The sequence below is a fragment of the Bactrocera latifrons genome, unplaced genomic scaffold (genome assembly GCF_001853355.1).
Source record: "Bactrocera latifrons isolate USDA-ARS-PBARC rearing strain unplaced genomic scaffold, ASM185335v1 scaffold_907, whole genome shotgun sequence".
Taxonomy (NCBI): domain Eukaryota; kingdom Metazoa; phylum Arthropoda; class Insecta; order Diptera; family Tephritidae; genus Bactrocera; species Bactrocera latifrons.
Window position 1 is genome coordinate 5,893 of NW_017537609.1, and position 13,300 is coordinate 19,192.

The 13,300-nt window shown below is 37.7% G+C and overlaps 1 protein-coding gene across 1 annotated transcript; it reads left to right on the forward strand.

Moving 5' to 3' along the window:
* Window positions 1-198: 198 nt before the first annotated feature.
* LOC108977526 (putative mediator of RNA polymerase II transcription subunit 26) lies at window positions 199-5,574 on the forward strand. Its single transcript, XM_018947241.1, has 3 exons — window positions 199-207; window positions 297-1,075; window positions 5,310-5,574. Exons 1-3 carry the CDS (start codon window positions 199-201, stop codon window positions 5,572-5,574), a joined length of 1,053 nt encoding a protein of 350 aa, XP_018802786.1.
* Window positions 5,575-13,300: the final 7,726 nt, after the last annotated feature.

The window sequence follows — 13,300 nt, forward strand, 5'->3', positions numbered from 1 at the left end:
AAAGGTTACCCAATATCCCCTTAGCGGATAATAATTTCTATACGAGTCAAAAGGTTGAGTTGTTGATTGGAGCGGATCTTTACCCGAAAATCATTCTAAATGGGGTAAAATCGAAAATCTTCGGATCCCTCGTTGGACAACGTACAGTGTTCGGTTAGATTTTAACAGGTTCCGTTCCCTTCGAAGAAACGAAGATAAATGGCAAAGGTGAGGCAGAAAATTCAATAATAACGCAACAACAAACACAAAACCATTTTTGTAGTCAAAATTATACTAATTTCATATTTACACAACAGGCACAACAATCGCCCCATCAACAGACTATACGGCAACAGCAGTCGAAAAGACATCAGCCACAATTACCACAACATCATCCAACAACGCCTCAACAACAAATGCATCAACCATATCAACAGAAGTACAACCACCAATTGATAGGCGATCCGTTTGCTACAATGTTAACGGTGACACAAGAGGCACCAGCTAGTTACAATTCAATACTACAACAACAACAAATTTCACAATTGGAGTCACAGCCACTGCCGACATCAACGCCTACCCAGATCCTAACACAAACGCAGACAGCGATTCAGTCACAGTCGCAGCCTCAGTCGCAAACGCAACCGCAGCAACAGCCATTACTACAACAGCATCAACAACAACAACGGCAGCAGTCAACGCAGCGTGAAGCACAGCTGCCGATAAGGCAGCCGTCTATGTCTCCAGCGCACATTTCGTCACCCATGGCGTCCAGCCCAACGGTGACAGCGCAACAGCAACAACTTCAGCATCAACCGCTGCAAATCCAGCAACGAAAGCTGCATCAGCCACCACAACAGTCCCCAACACCGACATCAACACCATCACATCACTTGGCTAGCATTCTGAACGAAGCAGCCACCTCGAACGGCTCTTCCACATTGGCCATGGGGTCTAACAACAGCAACAACAGCAGCAGGAACAGCTCGACCAACAGAATTGTATACAATCAGCCCACCTCAGTTCATGACGGTAACATGCAAAGCTCTGACCATGACCATGATGCTTCTCCCGCATACCACACGCCCAATATCAAGCCAGACTCGAGTCGTCTCGCCGACTTCGGGGTGCTGGTAACTTCCTTTCGGATTGGCGGTATGGCAACGATCGACTGAGACTCGATTCGTCTCAGCGACATTGTCCGGACCGAACGAGACTTGATTCGTCTCATCGGCCACCTTATCCTAAGCGAAGGCGTGGACGAGACGTTCGTCGTCAAGCAGGTGCACGCCGTATTATCAAATAGAGGGAGTTAACTCTGGTGACTTCTATGCAAATTGGTGGCATGGCAATGACCGACTGAGATTCAATTCATCTCAGCGGCATTTGCCGGACCGAGCTTGACTCGATTTGTCTCGTCGGCCACCCCATCTGCAAAGAAGACGTGGAAGAGGAAGTGCAGGAGCCAGTTAGTTAAGTTAGTTTTAAGTAACCTATTGTAAACTGCATTTGCAGTAATACTGCAAGGCGGGGAGAATGTTGACGCCGCTCCCGCCCAATTTCTTTTGCCACGTCTGTATCGGCAGAGCAATCTTTTCTTTTCCTCTTATTCGAACTTTTTTCGAAGTTTTTAATTCGCGCGCAACTAAATCATAACTAAAAGTTGTGCGCTCTCTTCTTTCGCGACCGCTCACCGATTCAGACGTGGTAAGTGTTTGTCCAATTTATTGTTTGTAAAATATATTTATTATAAGAAACCTTTTATTTTTTATTTAACATTTGTGGAATAACTTTGCGCCGACCGTTTCCCCACGGCCAACCACATCTACGGAACGAACGAGCACCGTGCTCCACCACACGAATTATCATAGGTTATATCATAATCATATTCGCTAAGAAAAATTCTCCACATTTCCACTTTGATGTTGTGATTTTCGAGATTATTAAACCACGGAAAAGGTTTTGTGATTGTTTCGAGTTACATATATGTTCGAAAGCGTTTTATTGATTTCACTACAGCTAGCATTTAAGAATCTCGAACGTAAATTGGATGACCGCTTTGGCTTCGCACTGACCCGCGTGTCGATCCTTTTTTTAGGGGTCTTTTCCAAGGTTTGCCGCATGGTTAATTTCTGGTCAGTTGTTGATTTGCCATATCTAAAACCACACTTATAAGGTCTAATCAGTGTGTTGACGGCGGGCATAATCACTTAAATTCCAATCGCAGGGCATGCTTTGATCCGACCATATTCTACAAAGAGGCTGATGCATGCTCCTCATCATTTCTTTGCTGCCGTGTTTGAATAGCTTGGCCGGCAATCCATCGTACCAGTTGTTCTTTTGCATTTTCCGAAAAACAATGTTTTTGGTTGCAGCTGTTCGTAAGGAACTTAAAATGCTGTGCCACAGTTCCCTTATGCCGAGATTTTGGCGAGTGCTCTCAGAGATCAGGAGCGCAAGTAGTTCGGTTGTCTGTTGTGATTGCAGCTTCTCGACGTCGAATCTTCCTTGTGTTTGTTGGCGTGTGTTTTTCCAGCACAGAGGCAGGTGCGAATCTTGGCTGCAACGAGGTAGTGATTCGATGTTAAGACCTCGGAGCGCACCCACATCTAAAACACTGGAGACGTGTTTTCCGTCTATCACAACATTATCGAAATGGTTGGTGGTTTTTCGATCCGAAGACAGACAGGTGGAATCTAGTGCTACAGATAACCATATTTCGGGCCCAAGTGAAGTCGATCAGCTTCGATGAATTTGGGGATGCTTCGTCGTGGAGGCTGAATTTATCAACCGTACTGCCAAAGATACCTTCTTTGCCCACCCCGGCGTTAAAGTCGCCAAACACGATTTTGATATCGGCCAGCTCTTATAGGTGCGCTCCAAGAATCTTTAGTCATATCGTCCTTCTCTTCTGTCAGGGCGTGAGCGAAAATCAGCGAAGAAATTCGCTTTTTTTTTAGGGATTGTGGCTTGGCGTTCATTTTCTTGGACGGCGGTGATGTTAGCCTTCACTCTAACGAGGACATCAATCAGCTGTGCAGCGGCCCCTTCCCAATTAAGGGACCGGACATTCCAGATGCATGCAATCAAATCGTAGTCCTTATGTCGTTTGCCATGGTCGACTTCAAAAGGGGGCCTCTCATCCGAGACTGTTTACTGGTTTGTTCATTGGTAGTGCTTTTTACGTGGCGGGTCCCAAACACAGCGCACAACCCTATGCAGGGGATGTTTCGCCTTCTCACTTTAGCTCGCCTTCAAACGGATGTCCTTCCCAGAGGATACTTGGTCAAAGACCGAAAGTCGTTAGCTACTTGAGCAATATGCAAAATAAATGATTCTGGCCTCTCCCAAGTGAATGGCGATCAGAGAACTTTTCTCACTTGTTGAACTTCTACACATGACTACATCCTGCTATACCTAAGCATTCCATTTATTCTTTTACTTTCCGGAAGCACTAAAGGAATAGCACATACATGAACATGTATGATGTAACAACATTTTCACAGTCTCTGCATCTGCATATGTACATATATATGTGTGCATGATCCCTGCTATAGTGAATAACAGTGAAGGGGTAGTGCAGAAGAGTGTTCACACCTTATATCTAGTCATATGTTAATGTTTTGTTCAGCATTCACCGAAGGTAATTGCAAAATCGGCAACTCACCCAGATAATAGACGTAAGAAAACACAGACTTGATCGTTCCTTTTGAATATTAGGGGAATTCTCTTGATCTGGCAAGATTCAAGGATGACACAAAATGCAAAAATTCTATACCGAAATATGCAAGGTCAAGAGAGCATCCATTCCCGGCTGATTCGGTTAATTTATTGAGAATGACCATTGTGAATTGGCGCTCAATCCGTTTTCAATCTTAACAAAAAACTGCAACAAATCTTTATAATTTAAGTAGAAATTATAAAATCGATTTTTACATGTCACTGCACGAAAACTAACATTATATTTTGGTCTGACATATTCTACAGCCATTGCAAATAATTTTCTGCGTATGTTTGTTGTTCTGCCGTTGCACTAAAGGGAAAAATCTGAAATTCGTGAACAGTGTTTTGCAACAGCAAGATAATACCCCTATTGTATTGTTTTGTGAAATGCTTCAGGAATATTTGCCAGCTATTATGCACTCATCTCAAATTATGACTCCACATATGTATATGTGTATGTAAACAAAAACCGAAGTACCGTCCCATTAGCTGTGTAATGTTGTTTTGTATTTATAAAATACAAAAATATTGAAATGATTCTAACATGAATATTGACACATGTTTATGTTTTGAAATATAATTTTTTTTATATATGAATTACTGTGACTTCTAACATAAAAGAATAGAAAGTATCCCATGCCCGATCCGAGGTTCCAAGCGTTTCATTTTTATATTATAATACTATATAAGATTTATATTTTTATACATTGTATAATTTACAGTACTATATACATCAATTTATTTATTCTTAATATTTACACAATTTGTAAGCTAATTTTACAATATTTTTTTTAACTCATTTAGAACTGTTAGTATTGAATAATTTAAAAGACAGCGGCTACGCTGGCTAGGTCATGTTATCCGAATGGACGAAAACACTCCAGCTCTGAAAGTATTCGACGCAGTACCCGTCGAGGGAAGCAGAGAAGAGGAAGACCTCCCTCCATTGGAAAGACTAGGTGGAAAAGGACCTGGCTTCCCTTGGAAAATCCAATTGGCGCTACGTAGCGAAAAGAAGAAACGTTTGGCGCACTGTGGTTAACTCGGCTATAATCGCGTAAGCGCTGTCTTCGCCAATAAAGAATTTAAATAAATCGAAGACATTCGATTTTGGCTGATTGGTCAAGTTTCACCTATGAGTTTGTGGTTGCCGTAATGGATCCATTCTGCATCACCAGTCACAAACACGTAAAAATGAGTTATTTCTATTGCGTTCAAACAGCATTTACACGTTTTAATATGTCTGCCTGAGTAACTCCCAAAGGTTCTGTGAGGGTTTCTTATATTTGTAGGAATCTTTGTCAAGTAAGGCCTCCCAGGACGTTCCTAATCTATTAAGTCAAAATTACCACTTTTAAATCGTGCACACCACTTTTTGCCTTTTAGCTTCAATTAAAATAGATAACTATGGATGGCAACCATGGCGCCGAATAAACGTGTTTGTGATGAGTGTAATAGCGTAATTAAAGGAAACATTAGAAGTTCGAGCGGTATTAATTGTAAAAATACCACTATCATATAAGCTGCAGTGGCCTAGATAAAAATGAGTTTGAATTTTTTTACCAGAAGTTTAAACATGCTAATGTAAATAAATGAAACTGTGGCAGATGCGAATTGGAAGCTAGCTTCGTTGTCCCGGAGTCGGAAAACGACGCCGGTGAGGGTTATAGTGATGCTCCAGGTATGAATAAAATATTAGAACGCTTAGATAAATTATTGGATCAAAAGTTTGCAAAACATGTGGAACCTTTGCGTATGGAAATTAGAGAATTAAAGACAAGTGTTACTGTTATGGAAGAGGAAATTACTGAACTAAAAAAGGCTAGAGAAACGGATAAAGATGTATATGAAAATAAGTCAAAGACTGAATGATCTGGGTAAACGGGTCTCTACGCTAGAAAAAAACGGTTTTGAAATAGACATGCAAGGAGCATTCAGAGAAGCGGAGGAACGGAAAAGTAAGGAATCCAGCATCATCGGGTACAACTTTAAAGAATCAGACAAGAATACTGGCGCGGAAAGTCAGTTGGATGATAAAACAAAACTCGTTCAACTAATACCAGATGATTGTGGTATTGAGATGGATGATATCGAAATCAATAGAATTGGTAAAGTAGCAAAGGACAAGATTCGTCCAGTGAAAATCGCACTTCCGTCTAAAGCTATATGCTAGAAAGATATTGACAACGAAACTTAAAGATAAGTCGGTCAAGCTAAAACAGGATTTGACATTAGCCCAGAGAGAAAAGATAAAGAAATTGCACAGTGAGTTGAAAGTGAGAGAAGAGAAAGGAGAAAAAAATCTGGTCATTAGGTACAAATTTGAGGAGCCGTTTATCGATAAAAATGTAAATTTTCGGCCAAGAATCCTAACATCGGAGGAGAAATAACAAATATCACTATTGTTTATCAGAATGTCAGGGGCTTACGCACTAAGCTGAGTCAATTTTATACAATATCTGCGTCTAGTGATCCGGAGGTTGTGTGTGTGTTACTGAATCATGGTTGAACGATAGTATAAAAGACGGGGAGGTTATAAACAACACGTATCAGTTATTTAGGAAAGACCGTGAGGACATTACGAAACGTCGTGGAGGAGGAATGTTTATAGCAGTGAAACGAATATTTCAGGCTGGTTTAATTAATGTTGTTCACCAGGGCATTGAGCAGTTATTTGTAAAGATTAAACTTAAGAATGAGGATTTGATTGTAGGATGTGTTTATATTCCACCGAATGGAGACTGCAATGTGTATGCTAAACACATACAGGACTCAATAAATATAGTGAATAGATATCCTGGTTGTAAAATCATGCTTCTTGGTGACTACAACCTTCCGGACACTAAACGGATCAGGACTGGAGGTGAAGAAGAATTTATTGGAGAATCAGAGCAAGCGGGTTCGGTGATTGAGAAGTATTCTCTACTGGGTTTGACTCAAATTATTAAGATCTGTATTTCTGTCGGTAAATTTCTGGATTAATGCTTTACTAATTGTGATTTTTTTGCCAATAGAATAGCTAGTATGGTTCCAGAGGACAAGTACCATCTCACTATTGGGATTGAAGTAACATTACATGAGACTATCACACAGAAAACGGTGGAATACTTGGACTTCAAAAAAACCGGATACGATGCTCTAAATAATTTTTTTCTTCAAACTAACTGGATTCCTATGTACGAATTGAAGGATATGGATAGTATGGTAGAGCACTTTTACGGAATCATTTCTGAAGGGATTAATAACTATGTGCCGCACTCGGTAAGAAAGGATTACAATTATCCTTGTTGGTTTAGTAGACTTCTAGTTCACAAGATTAAATTGAAAAGGACAGCGCATCACAGTTATAAGTGCTCTGGAAGTTACTTGGACTATGAAATTTTTAGGAAACTGAGAAAAGAATGTAAAAGGTTATGTAGTCAATGCTATAAAAACTTTACCGAAGGCGCTGAGGAGAAGATTAAATCTGACCCAGTATATTTGTGGAAATTTATAGGAATAAAAAAAGGACAGCCAAAGGAACACCGTCTAGTATGGAGTGAAATGACATCAAGGCAGAAGGTGCTGATAGGGTATGTGACTTGTCTACGGATTTCTTTAGCAGTATTTATCAGAAAGTGGACACATTACAACAAGAGGACAGCACATACTCATTGGAGCAGCTGAAAAATTGTAATAGCAGCTTGGAAGATCTTGAAATCACCTTTGATGAATTATTGAAAAGGATGTTAGCTCTTGATCCTAGAAAAGGCCCAGGCGCAGATGGTAATTAGAACTTCTTTCTAAGAGAATGTGCTGTGGGTTTGTGTGAACCACTGAGCTTTCTGTTAGACAAATCATTAAAATTTGGAATTTTTCCCAATTGCTGGAAAGGTGCATACGTAATACCTATATTTAAGCCTGGAAGAAAGATCGACGTGAGTAACTACAGACAAGTCGGCATTCAATCCGCATTATCTAAGCTGTTTGAAAAGTTGATATATGGCCTATTGCTAAAGCTGAAGAAATATGGTATCACGGGTTGTATATATGAGTGGTTTGAATCGTATTTGAGTGGAAGAAGACTCCGTGACTCCATCTCTAGAGAGTTCAAGGTGAAATCGGCTGTACCACAAGGGTCACAGTTAGGGCCTCTACTGTTCTGTATCTTTGTTAATGATATTGGAGCGGAATTTACGTCTCGGTACTCACTCTTCGCTGATGATTTGAAAATCTATAGGTGCATTGAGAACATCGGCGACACGTATGCACTTCAAGAGGATATAAACAAGATGGTGAGATGGTGTGAGTTTAATAAATTGAAGCTTAACGTGGGAAAATGTGCAATCATTAAATATAGCCGTAAATCTGAAGTTAATCAACACCTTTATTATATGGGTAATGATATAGTTAAACAAGTAGAGTCAATAACAGATCTTGGAGTACATATAGACAGTAAACTCATATTTGTTGGTCACACAAATAATAATGTAGCCAAAGCCAAAAAGATCCTACGTAGCCTGCTGAGAACAAGTAAAGATTTTGAGAATGGTAGTACGCTGATTGGTCTGTTCAATGCACTAGTGAGGCCAGTATTGGAGTATGGATGTGTAGTCTGGGACCCAATCTATAATTATCAAATTGATTAATTGGAGTCAGTACAAAAAAATTTTAACAGACATTTAAAATATCGTCACAATATGAGTAAAGACTCAAGAGGTGCAATTGATGCACTAGAACCTAGTAATCCCACACTGGCCAATAGAAGAAAATACCTAACTTTCTGCACGGGAGCTAATATCATTAATGGACATTAGGATGTACCAGAGTTGGTTTAAATATTTGAGTTCGTTAAGTACAAAGTAAACTTGGGGAAGTCAAGAGTTATTCAAGTACCAATAGTTAGATCGAGATACAACACTCGTGCACCGACCTATAGGATCGCGAATGTAATTAATGAGTATGCTGACCGTACGGATGTTTTCGACATGTCTGCAGAAAAAATTAAAAGTGACGGTGAACGTTTAATTCTTACCTGATATTCTGATAAATAAATAAATACATAAATAAAGAAGTGATATTGCTTACAGTTTTCTGATTCTGATCTTAACTAATTCTAACATTTGTTATTATTTTCTTTTCTTCAAAGTATTGTTATTCTTCGAAAATTTCTCTCCTAATACTCAACATGTAAATGAAAAAGATCTATGTATAATTGCTGAGTGCGTTAATAAATAAATAAATAAATAAACTTTTGCCATATGTAATCCAAGTTTGGAAACACTAAACAGTTTAATCTACAAATTTATTAACTTTTTGTCTCGAATATCTGCTGCGCTTCAGCTGGCTGGGTGAGTACCCAAGTATAACAAGTAAGGAAAGGCTAAGTTCGGATGTCACCGAACATTTTATACTCTCACATCAAATACCGTATTTATGTAAAGTTTTATTGAGCTATCATCATTTTTTCCTAAAGGATATATTATACAGAGAAGAATGTATAATATATTCAGATGGAATTCAAAATAGCGTTATATTGGAAGAAGGCATGGTTGTAAACCGATTTAACCCATATTTCGTACATGTCATCAGGGTGTTAAGAAATACTATGAACCGAATTTCATTGAAATCGGTAAAGTAGTTCCTGAGATATGGTTTTTGGTCCATAAGTGGGCGACGCAACGCCCATTTTCAATTTAAAAAAAAGCCTGGGTGCAGCTTCCTTCTGCCATTTCTTCCGTAAAATTTAGTGTTTTTGACGTTTTTTGTTAATCGGTTAACGCACGTTTAGTGATTTTCAACATAACCTTTGTATGGGAGGTGGGCGTGGTTATTATCCGATTTCTTCCGAAAAAATTCCGTCCAAATATGCCACTCCCTAATGCGATCCTTTGTGCCAAATTTCATTTTAATATCTTTATTTATGGCTTAGTTATGACACTTTATAGGTTTTCGGTTTTCGCCATTTTATGGGCGTGGCAGTAGGCCAATTTTGCCCATCTTCGAACTTAACCTTCTTATGGAGCCAAGAAATACGTGTACCAAGCTTCATCACGATATCTCAATTTTTACTCAAGTTACAGCTTGCACGGACGGACAGAAAGACATCCGAATTTCAACTCTAGTCGTCACCCTGATCACTTTGGTATATATAACCCTATATTTAACTCTTTTAGTTTTAGGACTTACAAACAACCGTTATGTAAACAAAACTAAAATACTCTCTTTAGCAACTTTGTTGCGAGAGTATAAAAAGATTTGCAAATTTCTTCACCAACTTGTATAGATGCTACTACCGCTTTCAACACAACTATGTAGTTTGTATAACGACATGTCGAATAAGCGCTTCATAAACAACTGTGATTAATCTTGCTTTGATACAGATAAAGTCCAGAAGTCATGTATACATGTGGAACAATAATAGGATATTTAACTATTAAGTGTTAACTTACATTCTCCCACTTTATTGTAAATGTCATCAATATATTCGTCAAGTTTTGTTTTATTAACTTCAGGCATTGATGATTGCCATTTTCACGCCCCCCTGCGGTAAATTATCTTGTGCTGGTATTCAGCTCTAAAAAAGTCTAAGTTTGAAACATTTTTTTTTAATAAAATGCGTATACGGCAATCCTGGTTTTGCAAAGAAACATGAAATCAACAATTGTTTCTTCAAGGAAAATTAAAGTAATTAGTTCAGATCATTATTATGAAATATAGTTCATTATGAAATGTTGTATAAAACTTACCAATCATCAAGCACATTCCTTAAATCGGAAGGAATGAATAATGAGCGTCTATCTTCTTGCTTTGTTTCTGATAGAAAGACCGATAAAATTGGTTTCCGTGACACCCAAAACCTATACAAATTCGGTTTCGAATATCAAACCAATAATATCTTAATTCATGACACCTACTACTTTCTTTGATTAGTATCAATTCTTATCCCGACAACTATCAGATTCCACAATTTCCCTGAGTATCGTTCATCAGTAATATAATGTGCGCACACTGCTCTATATGTACATATGTGAGTATAACATTGCCGAAAAAATAATGTATACACAAACCTACATACACATATGCGTACACATGCAAATAAAAACTACAACTATTATTCTACAAAACCAAAAATAACAATCGCCTCAAATAGCATCAGCAGCGTCGCAAGTCAATATGGCAGCCAAGTAGTCGATGCCCAAATTTATAGAAAAACTCACAAGCACAACATTTTCATTCATGAACGCAAGCGCACTTTCAACAGACAAACTCCCTTCAATCATAAAAACAAACACCATTACATCTCCCCGCATGCCTTTGCCTATGTATGATTGCCTTTGGTTACATGTTCATATAATCACATACTTGAATATTTGCGACCTGCAAATAAATAAGTATTTAAATATATATCTTATCAAACCCATATTAATTAAATATTTAGGTAACTGCTCATAGATCTTCTAAAAGCAAATATCTTTACAAAATTTCCATGCCACCCAAAATCTATCACATGATGAAAATATGAAACGGTAAGCCCATACGATTTGGGTATTGGTTTGGTCTTTATGCACATTCGATGGATATGTGATCGATTCCGAAATTTATCAAGACACAGAATTACTAGTGTTTTTGATGTATTCCGGTAGCTAAAATCTCTTATAACAGAAGAGAGTTTGGAAAAGTCCTCTAGTATGATCAGTGCTTATGGAGATGATTTGGAGAACAGCCTAGGCGGCGAATTAGTGTAGTTCGCAGAGCTGCTGAAAACAGATGTGGTTAATGTTATTGACAGCAAGAATCAGGAGCTTCTGGAACAGCAATATTATAAACTTTTATTAAATAATAAAATAATCGTGGTTAACAAACTTAGAAGCTTAGCTTTGCGAATTTACTTATTTCTCGTTCCCTTTTTACATTAAAACGTATTGAAAATGAATTAAGGAGTACGATGGTCAAAAAATGTCTTAATCATCTCACTTTGTTGAATATAGAACATGACTTGCTCAAAGAAGTAGATATTGAAAGTATTATCTCTAAATTTGCCTGTAATAAATCCAGAAAAGTTTATTTGTAAGAACTGCCATATATTATTGTAAGCTTTATATAATTCATAACATATTTTGTTAAGTTCAGCAAATTGTCGACGCAACTTAGAATATTTTGAATAATAAACCAGTTTTTATAAAAAGTTTAAAAGCACGAGATTTTCTATTTTTTAGTTTACATAATTCATTCTTTAAGTAACCACACACTTCAGACCATATTTTAATTTAAAATAGGTTCATTAAAATGGGAAGCACTAAGTTCAATATTGCCACTGTAATCTGGCCAAGTTGCTTTAGAAAGTTCGAAATTAATCTTCTTATTAGCTTTCGCAGAGTTGAACCGAGACAAAGGTGTTGTGTATTATTATGAGCAAATTTGGCTGAGATTTAGATATTAATTTCCAAACCAGGATGATACGAGTGCTCTGGCAGAACCAAAGGATCACATCGGACAACAGAGAGCATTGAAGCGTTATCAACGTAAACCAGATTTAAGAACTTATCAAACTTGTTTGAAATTAAACTAATTTGGTTAAGACCCAACTCCGACATTTCATCTAAGATTCTCAATTCAGACTCACTATAACATAGGCGACTAACTGTAATGATGTAATCATCAATAGATTTCCATGATATACACGGTAAATTGAAATCTCCCAAAAGCATTATGGAATCCGTGTTATTAACCATTGAGAAAATTATTTATTAAAGAAGCATGCTGCATATATACGAATGAGGCGGTATGTAAGATAAAGTTAAGTAGATATGGGCACTATTAACGTAAATTCGAATGCTCTTAAATTCTATTAAGTCTGCATGCGGAACATCGACTTCTTCAGATGGAATTGAAGAATGAACAGCAAACAAGACAACATCTCATTTTCTGTTTAGTCGGTCATATCTAAAGATATCGAATTCGCTGTTCATTATCAGAAATGTGGTGCTTTAGCCAAGTTGCTGTGAAAGCAATGATTTTAAAGTTACAATTAATACTATTTATATACAGATCAGTGAGTTTTGTATTAAGACCTCTAACATTTTGATAAATAATAATTCAGCGAATTATTGTGAATAAGTTTTTTGTATCAACGGGTTTTCTTGGCATTTTAGTGACAACTACAGGGGGCTTATCACGGTTGTGCTCGAAAACGCGCACAAAGACCCCAGACGGCCAGAATGAGTTGTCAAGTACCAATTGAAAATTGTCAAAGGATATTTCGATTTTAAACGAGCAAATACCCTTGTTGTATTTGAAATTAAATTAACGGATGTCTGGGTCGACTGTTTTTAATTTCGACGAGATATAACTCTTTAAGTCATCGACTGTGATATTCTTGAGATAAAAATTGCCTTTTTCCGCGGTATTACAACTAAACTTTTATTACCTGACTTGCAGGTATTTGGTGGCGTATCTTGAGAAGTTTTCCGCTTACCATTTTCAGTTTGCTCTGTGTCCTGAGTAGGCGGAACGTTCTTTCCTTGAGGACAAGGGGAGAAGGATAGATGAGGTCAATGGTGGGTGGGTAAAAAACAATATTAAATAAAAAATATAAAAAATTTTAACAAAACCAAAT